Source organism: Arachis ipaensis, chromosome B2, assembly GCF_059453495.1.
Source record: "Arachis ipaensis isolate K30076 ecotype BB chromosome B2, ASM5945349v1, whole genome shotgun sequence".
In the NCBI taxonomy this organism is placed as follows: Eukaryota; Viridiplantae; Streptophyta; class Magnoliopsida; order Fabales; family Fabaceae; genus Arachis; species Arachis ipaensis.
Genome location: NC_142437.1, coordinates 112,249,901 through 112,270,794, shown reverse-complemented (window position 1 = coordinate 112,270,794; position 20,894 = coordinate 112,249,901). Strand labels below are relative to the sequence as shown.

General features: G+C 32.2%; 2 protein-coding genes and 1 pseudogene across 3 annotated transcripts; 1 reads left to right on the top strand and 2 right to left on the bottom strand.

The window, feature by feature from the left end:
* Positions 1-224: 224 nt before the first annotated feature.
* On the bottom strand, positions 225-1,517 carry LOC148575241 (F-box protein At5g49610-like). Its single transcript, XM_088506133.1, has 4 exons — positions 1,474-1,517; positions 1,246-1,362; positions 868-1,151; positions 225-709 (listed from the first exon to the last, which is right to left on the bottom strand). Exons 1-4 carry the CDS (start codon positions 1,515-1,517, stop codon positions 225-227), a joined length of 930 nt encoding a protein of 309 aa, XP_088362259.1.
* Positions 1,518-3,950: 2,433 nt separating this feature from the next.
* Positions 3,951-8,166, top strand: LOC107625830 (putative WRKY transcription factor 33). Its single transcript, XM_088506132.1, has 4 exons — positions 3,951-3,965; positions 4,131-4,210; positions 7,168-7,329; positions 7,448-8,166. The coding sequence occupies exons 1-4, from the start codon at positions 3,951-3,953 to the stop codon at positions 7,905-7,907; spliced, it is 717 nt and encodes a 238-aa protein (XP_088362258.1). The 3' UTR covers positions 7,908-8,166.
* Positions 8,167-8,741: 575 nt separating this feature from the next.
* LOC107627726 (phosphoglycerate mutase-like protein 2) lies at positions 8,742-19,355 on the bottom strand (annotated as a pseudogene). The gene is made up of 8 exons (XR_015905401.1): positions 19,120-19,355; positions 12,382-12,443; positions 11,963-12,097; positions 11,594-11,673; positions 10,854-11,015; positions 10,663-10,737; positions 9,766-9,889; positions 8,742-8,878 (listed from the first exon to the last, which is right to left on the bottom strand). The product of XR_015905401.1 is annotated as a phosphoglycerate mutase-like protein 2 (transcript).
* Between the last annotated feature and the right edge of the window lie 1,539 nt (positions 19,356-20,894).

The following is a 20,894-nucleotide window of genomic DNA, read 5'->3' as shown; positions in this document are numbered from 1 at the left end:
GATTATAAATTAAATTGAATTAATTTAAATTATATTTCAAATTATAATAGTTTAGAAAAAGAAATTTTCAAACAATTTTGCAATCACTATTGAGTTTGAGTAGGAAGAGACAATAATTAAGCAACCAAATAAAATGTGAACATTATAATGTAAATCTAAAACAATCAAGCAAAAATTTGCTATGAATAAAAAGAAGGGATATCAAATGAAATGATTTCCTAAAACTAACAGAACATCAATTTGGTGTAGACCTCTGCTGAGTAAATATTTTGGACCTCCACATTATCTCCGATGATAATATCCTTCAGTGGGATAAGAGTAGGAACAAGATTAAACATCTGAATGTTGTTGTTACGGTGAGTATGAAAAATCTTTAATTCTTTATTTTCACGATCATGGAAGGCAGCGAAATCATGAGACATGGTTACGAAAGAATTAGCATTTCTATCAGAACTTACGAGAATGGGAATCCAAGATTCTCCAACTCCATATTTTTTCATCATCCACATTGTGACTAGCAGCTCATTCAAATATATCAAATAGAGAAAACCCCTGAAATCAAATATGCCGGGTCTTGTACCCTGATCCATGGGCACCATAGAGAAGGATTGGAACTTCTCTGTGTCAAAATTGAAAGCCCATATGGACGTATTGCCATCAACATCCATACCAATCCAATGAAGTGCCCCATTTAAAGCAAGAGAATAACCTGACATATATATTAAATTCTTGAGATAATTTACCTCAATATTTATCCATGTTTTCGATATTCCAACTCTGAGCATTTCAACAACCATAGGACGATCATGTTTAAAGATATGAATTCTCATTGCCTTGTATGGTTTGTTTTTGGGTGAAAACCAAAACCCCAAGATATTTCGAACTTGCAGGGTTTCAGTATTGAAGGGTGTTTTGGAAGTTTTATAAACTCACCTGTTATTGGGTTGCAAACAAGTGAAATGTCTCTGTCCATTGAACAACTCAAGTAAAAATGACCATTATAACAAGAAAGCACATCAACATAAACTCTTCTACCTTGAATTGATTTAGGACCAAGGAGAGAAATCTCAAATTTAGGATCAAGTTTTATACCGCTACTGTTGTTGGGTTTCAGGACCTCAAACACACCGCTGAAGAATGGAGTGTTTCTCCTTTCATGCCATTCAATTTGGTCATATTCAACAAGGTGAAAGAATCTTGAATACCACGTTCGGATCATCACAACAGGAAGTGTATAAGAGTAACTTGGCAAAATTTGGATCAGAAATTAATGTACTCAAATACTTGCAAACACATCTACAAATCAGAACAGACTTTATGGGAAGTCTAACAAAAATATCGGTAATTATATCGACTGGAAGACTGACAAAATAACACCTTTGTATTGGGAGTTTCTGGGCACAATTAAGTATAAAATATATTAGATTCACGGTGTTGTTTTGTGTTATGTTATAAAAAAAAAATATGGCTTACCTCACCCAGCGCACAAAGAAGCATTGGAAGATGAATCTGATCATTTTACCTATTACTCTCACGTGGCAATAATTGTTGGGAGAAGCCAGACACTGTTGAAGCAAGTGAAGTTGATGCTTTTGAGGGGAAATTTACTGATTTTTATAACAATCTAGACTTGTTTCGATTTTTAAGGAAGTACCATTTCAATTCAAACTTTAAATTACTTTATTTTGATTTTATTTTTAGATTTAATTATTATATAAACCTTTTAAATTTTAAATTTTTTTAAAATATTAACATGAGTTAATACAAGACTAAATAAAAACAAAAGAATAAATTTACTTATTTTATATTTATACTAGCAGTTCAAGAGGCACTATCGTGTCTGTTCAGCCACTTTTTTATTATTATTTTTAAGAAATTAATTTTTATATTTTTATTTTAAAATTATAAATTTAATAAAATAATTTAAATATTAAGAATAAAAAATTTAAAAGCAAAAATATTGATTTAAATTATTTAACTTTTAGAATGTATATGATTTATAAATTTAAATTAAATAAAATATTAAAAAATTTTATTACATTGTTATTATGTGTAAAAAAATTAAAATAAAAGTTTAGAAATATTATTTATAAATTAACTATTTATAAATGTTATTAGGTTTATTTATTTATTTTTATCAGTATTTAATTTCAATCAGAGATAAAAAAATATATTTAAAATATTTTTTATTTTTATACATAATTTTAATTGATAAAAAATATTTTTTTTAATTCTATTATTTAATTTTTAAAATTATTTTTAATTTTATTATTTTTTAAAATTATTAATTTATATTTTTATTATTATCTCAATGCCACTATGATATTGCATTGTTTTTCTTTTTCGTCTTCTTCTCCTTCTAACTAGAATTTAAACATTTACTAATATTTTTTATTCAACACTTTTTAAGATGTTAGTTATCCTAATAAAATTATACTTTTAACAAGAGAATGTAATTTTTAAAGAGTAAAGTATCGTTTTTGTCCCCAACGTTTGGTGTACATCCTATTTATGTCCCTAACATTTAAATCGTCCTATTTATATCCCTAACATTTGTAAAAGTGATTCAATGTTATCCTGTAATCAATTACACATCATGAACGTTTTAGTTTGAATTTTAAAAATCTCTTCTTGAAGTTAGAATACAAATATCTGAGATAGAATCGATGATCCACCCCGAAAAACAGCTCATCAAAAGTTGAAACTAATTCCTACAACATTTACTTAATTAACTTTTTTAAGGACATAATTGAATCTAAATACAAATAGTGGGTATAATATTAAAATCAAACACATCCAAGTGAGACCTAATTGAGAATGAATACATTCAAGTGAGAATAATTGAAAAATATAATCTGATTTGTTAGTACAATTGATAGTAGGATAACATTGAATCCCTTTTAAAAACGTTAGGGATATAAATAAGATGATTTAAACGTTACAGACACAAATAGACTCACCCCAATCGTTAGGGACAAAAACTATACTTTATTCTTTTTTTAAATGAAGAAAAATAAACATCTGATACAAAACGTTACCAAATATGCAACGTCACCAAATCAAGTTTCAAGTTTCAAGGCATCTCCTTTGCAGTCCATTTTCTTCACATCGAGATCGAATTTCTTTCTAGAGAGATTCTGACTCTAGAGAGATTCTGACTCAAGTTTATCTATCCAAATCGGTTTTTCTTATTCTCGATTTAGGTCACATACCTCAATCGGTTCATATTCTTATTCTCGATCAAGGTTTGCGATTTCAGCGCGATTTGAATCATTCTCGAAATTTCGATTCAGCTTCTCGATTTCGATCTCAATTTTGGTAAGAATTTTCTCTTTTCGTTCATTCTATTCACTCTGTTTTCAATTTCTCATCCCTTGCTGATTTTGACTGAGATCTGAATTGTGCTTCAACCTAGTTTCTCGAATCTTTCGATCCTTATAGTTTATGTTCAATTTCCTGCACTTGTTTCTCTCTTTGTTTTTTCTTTCTTAAAATTTGTTTTTGAAACTGTGTTCAATTTCTCTCTTTGTTCAATTTGTTTTTTCTTTCTTAGAATTTCCTGCACTTCTTATAAATTGATTTAGGTTTTTAATTGGTCATTTAGTAGTTAGGTTTTGAATTTAGGTTTTAATTAAGTTGTTTAAGGGGTTGGTATCTAATGTGACAGGAAGAAAGTAGTGAGGAAGAAAGGATTAAGGATTGATCTTCAAATTTGGGATAGTTTGTTTGAGATATGGTGAACCACGAGTAGAACATGTTTGTGAATTTGTCTCAGTGAATATAGGTACACTGCTGTGATTATCATTTGGTTATGAAGTGAGCATGTAATAGTTACTCACCAATTTTGAATGAGAATTCAGATAACTTACTAGGGCTATCCCTTAAATTCTTGATATTCTGCTTGCATTATAATTAATTATCCATGTTCTTATGAGATATTATGTCATATAATGCAAGCTAGTGAGGTTTTAATTGGTGATTTCCCAATATTTTTCATTTCTTAGACCTTAATTGATGGTTGTGATCCTAAGCTTTTATTTCCTGTCCTCCTTTCTCTGTTCTATCATTTCTATATATGAAGTTAGTGTTAAGAGAATGTATGTACATGCTTGGTCAACTTCATTTTGCAGGTGCTAGAGTATCTGGCTGTGGGCAAGATACTGACATTTGAACATATCAATGGTGGTCTCCCATGTCATGGAATGGAGAGGTGGGTAAATTTCAATTTTTTTTATCTCCACTGGAATAGTTGTTAGAAATTTCTAGTAGTCATGTCTAGTTGTTGCCTCTTTTGTTTTGGTTCTTATGGTTAACACAAGCTTAAAAAGATGTTATTCTGGTATTATAAAACCATGAAATATGCTACACCATATGTGTGTGTCTGTGTGAAATGTTAAATATCTATACTACTAATAATGGGTATTGGTCCCTTTGGTTATAATTCATACTACTGTAGTTTTTGTATCAAATCTTATCTGTGTGAAATTCACATAAAGATGCTGAGATGACATCTATTTTCACTTATGATAATTGGCCACTGATATAGGGGTGTGTTTGTTTCTGATTTTCAAAATAGTGATTTTAGTTTACAACTTGATTCTTTTTTATAAATTTGTAAGAAAGTTGAAAACTGATTTTAATTAGAAGCTACCCTGTTTAGCTTTTACCAAAATCCAAAAAAGAAGGAAAAAGCTCAAAAACTGTTTTTTATTTTTTTTTTTTACATTATGATTATTTTCTAAATTTATACAAATATGTGAAAAGTTTTGTCAGAGAAAGTTAAAACAAGCGCATCCATAGTGTCAAGTTTGTATTTGTCAAGATGTGTCAAATCTTTCTGTGCTTTAATGGCTTTCAAAGGTTAAGCATAGGATGCTATGATGAGAATGTCTGCGCCTGCACGCGTGGATGCTCTGTTCTTTTGATTAAGTAACCTCCTCCATCAACTTGTTTAAGTAAATAATCCAACTATGATTTTGTAATGCTTCTGAGAATCAATGTCCTGCCATTTATTTTTTTATCTGTGATTCTCATATATTAAAGAAAAATTTATTATTAGTTTTCTAATTTTGAGCATCATATAATTTTAAGCACATTATTGATTAAGGAATATGAGCTTAATAGGATGAACTAATTAGATGTTAAAAATTATATGAGAGTATTTTAGTAAAAAATCTTTATAAATAAACCTTGATTTTGAGTTTCTTTACTCTTCTGCATATGTCTAAAAAGTGAGAAATCAAATAAAATGGAGATGGCACTAGTACAGAAAATAATATAATACCACCCTCATTGTTCTTATGCTAAATCTGAGGTTAGGTTAAGCCTATGAGATTTTAGCATTATCTGCTCTAGTGCTCTTAGCTTTATGAATTCCACAATGCTTGAAGGGTATCATCACGGGGGCAATTCTTTCCCTTGAGCTAGTTCTTTGGGTGGAATTACACGAAAATGTTATGATGGTATCATTATTTATGAATTCCACAATGTTTGAAGGGTATCAATTTCGGCCTATACATGGAGTCATTTGTGTTCACCAAGTCATTAATTATTGTAATACTATTGGCAATTTGAGGCGTTAATTGAGTAATGCTGAATGAAGAGAGTTAATTAATTAATTATTGTAATTAAGTAATGGTTGCTTCTCTTCACCAAGACGTGATGCTTTTCCAGCAGGTCTAAGAGTCCTTGTTGTTGATGATGACCCAACATGGCTTAGGATCCTTGAAAAGATGCTCAAAAAGTGTTCCTATGAAGGTTCTTGTTCTTGCTACTATTTCTTTCAACTCATCACTAACTATATATGCACTCTTATCTTATTTATATATTATGTGCTAAGTTTGAAGTAATAATTAATTGTTGCGCTATGGACTATGCTTCTCCAAAATTGATAATATGAAATTTTCTTGATTGCCTTTAATGATATTTTTGGGTCTAAGTTGCTATCTGAATTTTACCGTGTTATGTTAATAGAAATGATCTAACATGTTAAAATTGAGAACATTTTAATATTTTTTCATTTTATTTATTCTTTTTTATAAAAATAAATCTTTTAAGATTATTTTATTTTGTTTTTTACTTGATAACTTAGTCATTTGAGGTTTCAAGATAAGTTTTATTTTATAAGAAACGAAAAAGTTGGGTAATTGAAATCAGAACAATTTATAAGTTAGTGATTCTATTCTCCGTTACCATGTTTACTAAAAGAAGTTCTCTTATTGAATTTCATGCTTGTTAATCTTTCAGCCGTGAGTATTAACTGTCATTTGGATAATTGATGCAGTAGTATAGGCACCTAGTGCTTTAATTTAGTCATGTGTTAACAAAACATGTATTTAGGCACCGGATTCGATGATCCCAGAACGTTTGGACCATTAAATGGTTCCATAACAAAACATGTTTTTAAAGTTTTTTTTAACAATTGCTACATAGTCCTTTAACTAATTTTAATTACAAATTAATCCCATATATTTTATTTAATTATAAAAATTGTTTTTTATTTTATAAGTTATTATTTTATCAATCATCTATTATGTTTGTTAATAATAAAAAACAAAAACAATAACGAATTAAATCTTCCATTGATCGTAATAAAGCTTTTAGCCATTTGAATAGATTAATAGTATATATTTGATCTGTGACGTTCGTGATGAACCATAAAATCGTGTTTCCTTGAAAACCAATCGATTGGATTATAACTCAAACGATTGAAAATTGCAAGGCAGCATTGGTTTTCGCATAAATCAATCGATTGGTCATATCACCCAATCGATTGAACGATGAATAAATAGTGGATTTTTGTAATTCAATCGATTGTTTATACTCTCCAATCGATTGAATGCTTGAAAACAACCTGAGGTCTCACAATTCAATCGATTGGTTTTGTTACTCAATCGATTGAATTCACCAAAACAATATGAATTTGCCAAATTCAATCGATTGGTTGTGTATGTGTATTCCAATTCAATCGATTGGCATGAGAATTCTAGGATAAGGTTTAGCTATTGTTTTTTATTTTAGAAGCAACTCTTATCTAATACTTTAAAAATGGAAGAAAATTTACTCTTCTATATTTGTGATGCCTTTTTTTCATAATCTTATTATACAAATGATCTACAAAGATTTGAAAAGTAATTTGTTTATAACTAATTCTGGTTCTTGTTGCAGGAAGGGGGAGAATGAACATGATGGTCATTCAGCCTATGGAAGTAGAACTGTTAGGGAACCTAGAGTTGTAGTTCAAACTACAAGCGAAATCGATATTCTTGATGATGGCTACGGATGGAGGAAATATGGACAGAAAGTAGTTAAAGGAAATCCAAATGCAAGGTAATTAACTGATTGAAACAAAGCCCTTTTAGTTAATAGTTCTTAGAAGTGTCACAAATCTTTTAAAATTGTTAACAACATTAGTAACTGATATTGTTCAATTTTTTTCTTTCTGCAGGAGTTATTACAAATGCACAGCCCCTGGTTGTTCAGTGAGGAAACATGTTGAGCGAGCCGCGACTGATATAAAATCAGTGATCACAACTTATGAAGGGAAACACAACCATGATGTGCCTGCAGCACGCGGCAGCGCAGGTTACAACATGAACAGAAACTCTCTAAATAGAAACAATAGCAGTGCACCGGCGGCACCAATAAGGCCTGCGGCCGTGAATGGTTATTCTAGCGCGCCGAATTTCACGAATTCACTTTACAATCCTAGGCTTCCGGCCACCGGAACTCAAGAATCATCTTCCCTAGACATGCTGCAAGGCTCTGGACTCTTCGGCTACACGTCTCTTGGAAGATCAATGGGTTCATATGGAAACAATTCGCAACTTTCGGATGGTGTATACATCAAGGCCAAGGATGAAAGGAAGGATGACTCATTCCTTGAGTCATTTCTTTCAAAGAACTAAGTTTGGAATACACCACTTTGCAGATGCTATCATGGACATGTTTTTGTATAGCATATAGGATCTTAGTTACTCATAGCAAAAGACAGAAACAGATAAAGAAGCAAGAATGTTTACATGTATTAGATTAGAGACATAGTGATAGGAAAGTTTGACCAGAAGAAGGTTCTTTAATCAGCTTTGTTGGCTGATGAATACTTTTATTCTTTTGTTGTATTTGTTTCACAGAAAGAAAGCAAAAAAGGTTTCTTTTATAAGATTCTAATAGTCGATTACTTTGTAAAATTTGTGCAGTGCTTGCAGTTTTTAGTATTCTATTTCTAATCTTAGCTTTCAAGTTTCAATATAGATTAGTTGAGATTGAAGAGTGGAACTTCGATTAATAATTTGTAGTGACATCATCATTGGGACTTCAATAAAATTTCATTTCATAGTCCTCTTAGGCAACATTACACTGAAAAGAGACTAGTCAAAAACTCACTTGGTCAAAGTTGGAATGTTCAAACCACTAAGATCCAAATATAAAGTCAATAATTTCATTTTCTATTTGAGGTATAATTAATAATTATATTCTGTAAAGAAATAAAATGGAAAATCTAGAATTGCTTGTGCCATTACCTTTGGTTTTTGTTCTGTAGAGCAAAATTCATTTATTTTGGTGTATAGGTAAAAAATCAGTAACTCTCCATATCTCACTGTAACATGTGATTGGTATACACAATTAAATGAAAGTGTGAAACATTTTTATCGGGTAAAAAAAAATAAAAAAATCAATGAAAGTTTCATATATAAGGTTGAGTTGATAGTTTGAAGCCAGAGATGAGTGCTGACACTGCTAAACAAATGAATGCAAAAATGGACATGCAAATGGCTGTACTTGAAGAATCAGTGAATATATTGTCTGAGTTTTCTCTCATTCTGTTTGTTATTGGAATTGCTGAAGATGCTGATGATAACAACAGATATGCCATGATCTGCAACCAAAAATAGTAACAACATTTGCCAATGGGTCAAGTTGCTAATTAACTATTCATTGTTCCTCAATGGCAGCTGGCAAATACATAAACATGAATATGATGATTGGAAGGTAAAACAGGGTTTTGAATGAAGAGTTGTGTAAAAGATTTGATTAATTCAAAATGAAGACTCTACCAACTTCCACAAGTGAAAGACTTATATTAATATCAGACTCATTAATATTGTGGGCTCATATGAACGCTAGGACTCATTAACTTCTCTTGACTAATTAAAGTGAAAAACTTATATTAATATTTTTACATCTATTTCATCTAATCCTTAGCTTATAAGTTCAAAGTCTACACTCTCCTCAAGAAAATATTCATATGCCATTAATTTGATTTGACAATTAGATGAAAAGAATATAACAAACTTTTGCTGATGTGATTATCCTGCATATTGTAGTCCTTAGAGAAACACTATAATATTATAGACTGCTTGAAGTAATGTAAACTTTCATTTTCATTACATCTGTAGAGGCAACTTCACAGAGAAGTTTTCAAAAGTTTCTACCCAAACCTCTTCAGCATTGCTTATAGTTATAGCTCAACAACACAGGAAAAACTTAAGTCTTTCTTAACTATTAAGGGACAAAAAATTAATTAAATGGAATGCTAATTAATTAAAAAAAAAATACCAAGAAATAAAAAGAGAAAGAAAATACTAGTCTTTAAGAATGAAAATGAAACCATCTGACAATTCAAATCTAGTTAATGGCCCTGAATTTGATTCCCCATCCCTCACTAACCACAGATTCAAATTTTGTATTAAAAATAACAAAACCCCACAAAGTAATCAATGTTATGATGAAGATCAAAGAAAAAAGAATTAATTGCAAACAAACCTGGTCTCCTGCAAAGTCAATGATAGCAGCCATTCTGGGCTGAAGCAATTGTTTTCCTTTTACTTTGAGAAACAATATGCCTCCATTATAAAGACTTGACAAAATTGCAATAGCCAGCAAATATCTGAGCCATTGTTGAGTTCCAATAATCAATGTTGAGAATTAAGAGACATAATAAAAGCATTTTCTTTAGATAATTTCCTAATAAGTGAACTTTCAGTTATAAACTGCCCTTAACTTAACAAATTGGAATTCACATACACAATCAATCGATTGAATTTGGCAAATCCATATTGTTTTGGTGAATTCAATCGATTGAGTAACAAAACCAATCGATTGATTCATCGTTCAATCGATTGGATCGACCAATCAATTGATTTATGCGAAAACCATGCTGCCTTGCAATTTTCAATCGATTGTTTTGTGATAAACTGTAATCCAATCGATTGGTTTTCAAGGAAACACGATTTTATGGTCCATCATGAACGTCACGGATCAAATATAAACTTTTAATCCATTCGAATGGCCAAAAGTTTTATTACGATCAATAGAATTGTTTTTGTTTTTTTTTTATTAACAAACATAATAGGTAATTGATAAAATAATAATTTATAAAATAAAAAACAGTTTTTATAATTAAATAAAATATATGGGGTTAATTTGTAATTAAAATTAGTTAAAAGACTATGTAGCAGTTGTTAAAAAAAACTTTAAAAACATGTTTTGTTATGGGACCATTTAATGGTCCAAACGTTCTGGGACCATCGAATCCTTAGCCCCAAACATGAATTTCAGTCAACTAATCAAATTTCAACCAACTTATTGCAAGAAGTGTCTCCTAACAAAATTTAGAACACGCTAGTCCATAACATCAGCCAAACAAAATAAATCACCTACCAGTGAAAAATCAATAGCTGGAAACATATTCCGATACTCAGTGATGCTTCTTCTCTTATCACAAGGATGAACTCCCTGAGTTACAAGAATGAAGCACAGAACCGTTGCACAAAAACTATATGAAATTAAAAAAGGGGAGGTAAAAGTATATTGCAGGTTCAATGTGTAATAAATGTCCTCTCATTACATACCAAATGCTCTCGACACTGCTCTACTGTTATAAATGGTAGGCAATTCAGACTAGAAATTGAGGACGATCACTATCTCCAACATTATCATTCATCAGAGGAGGCGCAGTAATCCCATCAGTGTATGCTTCACCACCAAAAACCCCAACTGCTGTTTGCATAGTCCTGCAAATATCACTTTGTACTTGAGGTATACCCTCACTAAGGAAAGAAAGAGAGAAAGACTCTGGTTTGTTTACTAATATGCAAAGCATTTTTCCTGTGGAACAATCAGAACAACTCTAAGAAAATACTTGTCTACAATATATATACTGCATGCTAAAAGGACATAATCCAAATTAAAGAACATTACTTAGTATCAATATATAGGTAGGAATTACCTGTTCACAAAATACCATTTGATGGTTTTCTAATGATTCTCCCATTTTCAACCTTATTTATAGAACATTTTCAAATTTTAACAAAACTTGACAGTTGCAACATTTTTTTTTACAGTGGCTAAAATTGTAGATTTGAAAAAAGATCCAGTTGCTGTTTTATAGTGGACTTCCCGTATACTCATATCAAATCACATCTTTGCTCAACTAATATTGGCAGCAATGAAATTATGTTGTATTGTTCAGTAAATCTTTGAGACCTCGGTCACGCATAACATAAAATTTTAATGGGATGAGGTAACAGATCTTGACACAATGAGATTAGTTCAAGCCTGAAGTGAATTCTAAATTAAATGGAAGATATACCTTAACAAGGGGGAAACAATGACTAGTTCGATTCCTTTAGAAACATCGCTTGTCTTAACATGCTTTCGCAGATTGTCAACCTGTCACATAACCAAAAATATTCTGCCATGATATTTAAAGAACAACCAGTTAAACTGGGTAAAGAACTAGCCACTAGCCAGAGAGAGATCTATGCTAATTTACATAGTCAGTGTCACTTTACTTCAATACCACGGTAGAAAACAAAGACTAGTCTCTTATCTCTAGTCAAAGTCCACTCTTATAGATAACTCTAAAAACACCTCAAGAAAGAGAAAAAAAAAAAGGGGGCGGGGGGTAAAATATTTGATTAGAAAAAAGAGATACTTGATAAGAAAAAGAAAGAATTACCTGGCTCCAGCCAAGAGGGGTTAGGTTTGCATGAAAAAGATCATAAGACAAGTATGCATAAGGAAATGATTTTATCAAGAACCAAAACACAATATATTCCAATCGGCAGGCTATGAACCCCTGGCCTGTACTAATCTAATGATCCATTTTACCCTTAAGCATAAAGTTCACAAAATGCAGTTCACATCGCTATTTTCATGCATTTACCCACAGTTCAGTTTAAAATTTAATCTTGCAATTTCAGTCAGACCAAAATAAGTAGATAACAATAGTCAATATAGTAAATCACAAATTCACAGGTAACTAAACTTTGGGATTTGATGTCACATAGGAAAAACAAGTTCTTGCCCCATTACACAAGCCAAATATGAATTTTCCTACTACTAAAACACTGCTTCAAGTATAAACCAGCCACAAACCAGGTGAAGAGTCTTACAACGGTGCAATGGATAAAGACCTTGACTTGCAGCAGCATCCATATCTACAGTGACATGAAATAAAAGCCAAGAAGAAAGTTTTAAAAGTCAAGGGTAAAAGACAGTAAAAACTCCACAACCATACACAATTTGAGTACATGTAAAGCAACTCTAAAAATTATTTGCACCTATACTATACCATAGATGTATAGAACCAAACAGATGCAACAACAACGAAGATCTCCTCGATTCCTTAATGTTGGGTTTTTTTTTTCTCTCCTTTGTGAGGCACAAGCCCAACATTTTGGGGGTGTATTCTTGCACCCTAGTGTCACAACCCTAATTCAAATTTTGGAGGTCATTTTGAGAGAGAGAGAGAGTAGCCACCAAAGAGAGAAAGAGAAGGGGAAAAACAGAATTCCCGTTTTTGCCCAAAGCAGTAAATTTCAAATGGCAGTTTCTCAGTTGTTCACCGTTGGATCGGCTTGAAATTTAAACTGTGTGTTCCTATCATCTTGTTATTCATTCTGGTCGGTGGAGATGTTGATTAGAAATTTACAGTGAGAGAAATTGACTTTGCAAGAGAGAAATTAAGTTTCCCGTTTTTACACAGAGCAGCAATCTTGGAACGACAGTTTCTCATTCTTTTACCGTTGGATCGACGTGAAACTTGGAATGTAGATTCTTCACATCTTGTTCTTCATTCTGAACTGTGGAGATTTTAATTGGAGGTCTGCAGAAGAACAAATTGGCTTCGATAGCAGCTCTATTTTTTGGGTATATTTCATCTTCTTGCTTCTAATTTGTAAGCTTTGGTGCTTTGATGCTTTGGCTGGTTATATGCACTTTTTTTGTGCTTTGTTTGAGACTCTCTTGTACCTCATTTGATTATAGTGGAGTTATTTCATTGGTCTGGACGACTCGTGGTTTTTACCTCTCACATTGAGGGGGTTTTCCACGTTAAAATCTCGGTGTGTTCTTATTATTGCTTTACTTGCTATATTTGCTTGTTATAGTTGCTGCCATATTGTATTGTGAGTGCTTCCATATTGTTCTTGTGTTGGACATTTGTGTCATTTCCGCTGTTAGGCTCTTTCATACTGGCATCAGAGCTTGTTGGTATTTTTCTGGGCTTGTGATTTTGTGAACAATGGAAGCTAATACTAATACTAGTAGGATGATCACTCTTAATGGTCCTAATTATGATTTGTGGAAGTCAAAAATGGAAGATTTACTTTATGTCAAGAATTTTCATCAACCAGTTTTTGGTACAGAGAAGCTTAATGATAAATCTGATGATGATTGGACTTTGTTGCATAGACAAGTCTGTAGATATATTAGGCAGTGGGTTGATGATAATGTGTTGAACCATATTATTGGAGAGACACATGCTCGGACTCTTTGGATTAAGCTTGAACAGTTGTATGCTCGAAAAACTGGGAATAACAAGATTTTTTTATCAAGCAGTTGTTGGCTTTGAAGTATACAGATGGGACATCAATGACAGATCACTTGAATAATTTCTAAGGAATTATGAATCAGTTATCTTCCATGGGTATCAAGTTTGATGAAGAGGTTCAAGGATTGTTACTTCTTGGCTCCTTACCAGACTCGTGGAAAATTCTCAGAATGTCATTGTCCAATTCTGCTCCTGATGGTGTAATCTCTATGGATCTTACCAAGAGCAGTGTTTTAAATGAATAGATGAGAAGAAAGTCGCAAGGTACATCGACTACACATTCAGATGTTCTTGTTTCTGAGTCTAGGGGGAGAAGCAAAAGTCGAGGTCCTAAAGGTAGAGATCAAAGTAGAAGCAAGTCTCGAGGAAAGTATAAGAATATTGAGTATCATCATTGTGGTCAAAAGGGACATGTGAAGAAATTTTGTTGGCAGCTAAAGAAGGAGAAAGCCAAGGCAAGTAAAGATAAGAGCACAAATAAAGATGATGGTAGCAAGGAAGACAAGGTTAATGTAACTCATGATGATTTTCTTGTTGTTAAGGAGTTTGAATCTGTTAACCTTGTTGATAATAGCACTAGTTGGATGATTGATAGGCAGTGCTTCTATTCATGTTACATCTAGGAGGGATTTGTTTACGTCTTATACTCCTGGTGATTTTGGTGATGTGAAAATGGCTCATCAAGGTGTTGCAAAATGTGCCGGTGTTGGACAGATTTGCTTGGAAACCTCCAACGGTACCAAGTTAACTTTGAAGCGTGTGAAGCATGTTCCAGATATTCGGTTGAACTTACTTTCTGTTGGTAAGTTGTGTGATGAAGACTTGGATAGCTCATTCTCTCGTGATAGTTGAAAGCTCACCAAGGGTTCCATGGTTGTTGCTAGAGGTACTCGACACTCTACTCTTTATTTAACTCAAGTAAAGATTGTGAAAGATGTTGTTAATGCTGCTGAGTTTGTTGATGAAACTGATTTATGGCATAAGAGATTATGTCATATGAGTGAGAAGGGCATGAATATATTATCCAAGAGGAATCTTTTATCTGGTTGTAAGGTTGCTTTGCAAAAGTGCAACCATTGCTTTGCTGGGAAATAGAATAGGGTTTCTTTCAAGAGCCACCCACCTTCAAGGAAGTCAGAGATACTTGACTTGGTGCATTCTGATGTATGTGGGCCGATGAAGACAAGAACACTTATAGGGTCTATCTATTTTGTAACCTTTATTGATGATCATTCTAGGAAATTATGGGTTTAGACTTTGAAGACCAAAGATCAAGTTTTAAATGTGTTCAAGCAATTTCAAGCTTCTGTTGAAAGAGAAACTGGGAAGAAGTTGAAATGCATTCGTACTGACAATGGTGGTGAGTACTCAGGTCCATTTGATGCTTATTGTAAAGAGCATGATATAAGACATCAGAAGACTCCTCCGAAGACTCCTCATTTGAATGGCTTGGCTGAAAGGATGAACAGAACATTGGTTGAAAGAGTTAGGTGCTTATTGTCATAGTCTGGATTGGCAAAATCCTTTTGGGGTGAAGCTTTGAGCATTGTTGTTCATGTCTTGAACCGGACACCATGTGTTCCTTTGCAATTTGAAGTGCCAGAGAAGGTATGGTCAGGTAAAGATGTTTCTTATGATCATTTAAGAGTCTTTGGATGTAAAGCTTTTGTTCATATTCCCAAAGATGAGAGATCTAAGCTTGATGTAAAGACTAGGCAATGTATTTTTATTGGCTATGGCATGGATGAGTTTGGTTACAGGTTTTATGATCCTGTTAGCAAGAAGGTGATTCGAAGTAGAGATGTTGTCTTTGTTGAAGACCAAACATTAAAGGATGTTGATAATGCTGAGAAGCCAATGGTTCAGCCTAGTGATGATTTTTCTGACTTGGATATTACTCCTTCTATGCCTATGGTAGAAGATGGTAGAGTTGAAGCTAAAAATAATGAGCATGATACAAGTGCAGGTGAAGATGGAACAATTAATCCGATACTTGATGAAGTTGGTGATGATGATCAAGATGAAGAACCAGCTTTGGAAATTCCTGCAAACGCACTCAGAAGGTCTACAAGAGAGCGGAAGCCTTCATCAAGGTATTCTCCACATGAGTTTGTTTTGTTGACTGATGGGGGAGAACCTGAATGCTTTGGAGAGGCTGTTGAAAATGAAAGCAAAGTTCAATGGCTTGAAGCTATGCAAGAAGAAATGAAGTCCTTGCTTGAGAATGATACCTATGAGTTAGTGAAGCTACCGAAATGTATGCAAGTTTTGAAGAACAAATGGGTATTCAGAATCAAGAATGAAGAACACAATTCTAAGCCTCGGTATAAGGCTAGATTGGTTGTTAGAGGTTTTAGCCAGAGAAAAGGTGTTGATTATGAGGAGATCTTTTCTCCTGTTGTGAGGATGTCATCCATTCGTGCTGTGCTTGGATTAGCAGCGTCTCTTGATTTGGAGATTGAGCAAATGGATGTGAAGACAGCTTTTCTTCATGGTGATTTAGACAAGGAGATCTACATGGAGCAACCGGAGGGCTTTGTTGTTAAAGGAAAGGAAGATTTTGTGTGCAAGCTTAAGAAGAGTCTTTATGGGTTGAAGCAAGCTCCAAGACAGTGGTATAAGAAGTTTGAATCTATTATGGGGAAGCATGGTTACCGTAAGACAACTTCAGATCATTGTGTATTTGTGCAAAAATTTTCTGATGATGATTTTATCATTCTTTTGCTTTATGTGGATGATATTTTGATTGTGGGCAAGAATGCTTTGAGGATTAATGAGTTGAAGAAACAATTGAGTAAGTTCTTTGCTATGAAGGACTTGGATCCTGCCAAACAGATTTTGGGCATGACTATTACTCGTTACAGAGATTCCAAGAAGCTTTAGTTGTCACAGGAGAAGTACATAAAGAAAGTGCTTCAAAGGTTTGGCATGAATGATGCCAAATGTGTTACTAGTTCTTTTGCTCCTCATTTTAAGTTGAGTACCAAGCAGTGTCCAACCATTGATGAGGAGAAACAAGCAATGAATGAAATTCCTTATGCCTCAGCTGTTGGAAGCTTGATGTATGCTATGGTATGTACTAGACCAGACATTGCTCATGCGGTTGGTACTGTGAGTCGTTTTCTCTCTAATCCAAGTAAAGAACATTGGAATGTTGTTAAATGGATTGTGAGATATCTCAAAGCTACAACTAACTTGAGTTTGAGTTTTGGTGGTGAGAAACCTTTGCTAGTTGGCTTTACTGATGCAGACATGGCAGGAGATATTGATTCTCGAAAGTCTACTTTAGGTTATTTGGTCAAGTTTGCAGGGGGAGCTATTTCATGGCAGTCAAGGCTACAAAAGTGTGTTGCACTTTCTACCACAGAGGCAGAGTTTATTGCAGCAACTGAAGCATGTAAAGAGTTGTTGTGGATGAAGAAGTTTCTTGCAGTACTTGGTTTCAAGCAAGACCGTTATGTGTTGTTGTGTGATAGCCAAAGTGCTATTCATCTTGCAAAAAATTCTACTTTTCATCCAAGATCTAAACATATTGATGTTAGGTATCACTGGATACGGGATGTGTTAGATTCCAAGTTGTTGGAACTTGAAAAAGTTCACACTGATGACAATGGTGCTGATATGATGACAAAAGCATTGTCAAGAGAAAAATTTGAAACATGTTGTTTGATCGCCGGAATTGCGAGAGCCTCCACCTAGTCGAGAAAGGGGAGATTTGTTGGGTTTTTTTCTCTCCTTTGTGAGGCCCAAGCCCAAAATTTTGGGAGTGTATTCTTGCACCCTAGTGTCACAACCCTAATTCAGATTTTGGAGGTCATTTTGAGAGAGAGAGAGAGTAGCCACCAAAGAGAGAAAGAGAAGGGAAAAAAGCAGAATTTTCGTTTTTGCCCGAAGTAGTAAATTTCAAATGGCAGCTTCTCAGTTGTTCACCGTTGGATCGGCTTGAAATTTAAACTGTGTGTTCCTATCATCTTGTTCTTCATTCTGGTTGGTGAAGATGTTGATTGGAGATTTTCAGTGAGAGAAATTGGCTTTGCAAGAGAGAAATTAGGTTTCCCATTTTTACACAGAGCAGCAATCTTGGAACGGCAGTTTCTCATTTTTTCACCGTTGGATCGACGTGAAATTTGGATTGTAGATTCTTCACATCTTGTTCTTCATTCTGAACGGTGAAGATTTTAATTGGAGGTCTGCAGAGAGAAAAATTGGCTTCGATAGCAGCTTTGTTTTTTGGGTATATTTCATCTTCTTGCTTCTAATTTGTAAGATTTGGTGCTTTGATGCTTTGGCTGGTTATATGTACTTTTTTTGTGCTTTGTTTGAGACTCTCTTATACCTCATTTGATTATAGTGGAGTTATTTCATTGGTCTAGACGACTCGTGGTTTTTACCTCTCACATTGAGGGGGTTTTCCACGTTAAAATCTCAGTGTGTTCTTATTATTGCTTTACTTGCTATATTTGCTTGTTATAGTTGCTGTCATATTGTATTGTGAGTGTTTTCATATTGTTTGTGTTAGACATTTGTATCATTTCCGCTGCTAGGCTCTTTCATTTAAAGGCAAAGACGAAGATATATAGCGATAGGAGAAGGTTCTACATTCTCAGCATAAGCTTCCAACAAAACATAGATAACAACAACAAATTGAATGGGCCTAACTGTGCCCATAACCTACCTAAATGAGAATCACTCATTCTATTCCAAAGCTTATCTTGATCAACTACAACGCCAATGTGATATTTAACGAAAACTTCATGCAACATAGTTGTTTCTGAACAGAATCACTTCAGGATTTCAAATATATACATTTAAGAGTTTAATTCCTATTATTCTTTTAATAAAAATAAAAAATAATACAAATTCCTATTATTTTATATATAGTATCACAGTAGACGAGTTTCACACGTTCGTATGGAAATTAAACTTCATATATTATAGTATAGGATTTAATCTGAATGCTCGTCAATAATTACAATAGAACGATAAACGAAACGAAGATTTTACTACGTTCATGTCATTCCAAACAAGCCAGATCAACATTGTTAAAAAAAATTCACTAGCGAAAATCACCAATTCCTGAGTAACTGGATATAGACGAAAATTTCCTCGCGAAATCAGTAAGCAAAAATATCAAGTCACTGAATAATCGTAAAACTAAGAAAAAAAAACGAATCCGAAATCAGAGAACTAACCAATCAAACTAGCTCAGAGCTTAGCATAACGCGTCGAGAAAAGCTTCGGTAGAAAACGAACAGAGAGAGAAGAAGAAGAAGAAGAAGAACCTGAGCGATGAGAGAAGCGAAGAATGCGAGGAGGAGAACGTTGCGATGGTGGAAAAATTGCAGGGCGATGCTGTGAAATGGGAGTGGGGACAAAAGCGGAATTCAACAAAATATGATCATGCGTAATAACAACGGGCATGGCGAATGAGAGAGTAAATTTGATAATAGAATTAAAGGAAAAAGAAATAAAAAAGAAAAAAAATAATAAAAATAATAATTAATTGAATTGTCAAACACTTTAAAAAACTGGTTTGGTTTAAGGGAAAATAAGAGGAAAGAAAAGTGATGGAAGGAAAATAAGTGAAAATTTTTATTTTCCTTTGGATACCAAAAAAAATAGAAAAGAAAGAAAATTTTGGTGTGGGTTTTACAAAAATTTTTTTCTCTCCATTAGAAGCAAGAAAATAAAAAAAAAATGTTACTTTTGATATATTTACAATACTACTCCTAATTCTATTATTATTAATAATTATTAATATAAATTTAATTTTAATACATTATTATAATAAATATTTATATTTAAACATTATATATGTATTAGATAAATAATTTATAAAATTATAATATTTTATAATATTCATAAAATACAATAAAACATAAATAAATAAAATTATTTATACTTTATTTTATTATAAAGGTATTAATATAATTTTATATTATTATAATTTTTTTTCTTCTCACTTTTCTTTTCATCCAAATAAAAATTTTTTTTTTTCTATTTTTTTTCATTTATTTTCTCTTCATCCAAACAACACACAAATAATTTTACTTTTTTTTCTATTTTTTTTTCTCTTATTTTTTTTTCTCTTATTTTCTTTCCTTTTATTTTCTTTCTTAAGAGCGGGTTGGTCTGAATCTGCAAGCAAGTGCAACCACTGAAACATGGAAGTGCTTATTATCCTTTCGCATATGGCTTATGACTCATTTTTTAATATGTAAAATATAATATAATATAATAATCCTTATTTAGGAAAACCAAATAAAAAAGAAAAATAAAAAATGAAGAGTTTCTACAAAATACAAACAGCTATCATTACCAGCCCAAACCATACATCATCATCACTAGTAATAAAACAACAACAACAATAAATCATGAGAGAGAACATGGAAGAAGAAAGAGATGGTACAAATAGAGGAGAGATGGTAATAAAAATGAAAAACGATAAAAGTTAATTAGTAATTTCACAAAAAATAATGTAAATAATGTAAATTAATTATTGATTTTTTTGGTGAATCTTTGGTTTATTTTTGCCAGAAAAAAAAACATATTTTTAGAATAATTCACGCAAATAAATAGCTTAGAATTTAAACTTAGGCAAATATTTTAAATCAATTTTTATTATACATTTGTCTTAAAATATTTTTATGTAAATCGAATCAACGCTATTTACATATAAATCGAATCAATGTTAAAAAAACGTGTAATATATAAATTAAATAAATTTTATTCGATTTATTACTATATATCACATACATAAATTTGTAAAATGTAAATTTTCTAGAATTTGAAATACAACACAAAATTTGAATTTAAAATACACGTTTTTAAATTCTAGAAAATCTATGTTTTTATTTATTTGTATAAATATTTATAAAATAATAATTTAATTGATATAATATTTTAATTATTTTTAAATTATATATTATATAAATATAATTAATTTTTTATATTATATCATTATTTATTATTTTTAATTCTAAAAACACTTAAATTTTAACTCCTATACTATTTTAGAGGGCTATATTTTATAATAACTTTTTTAACATAAAAAGTC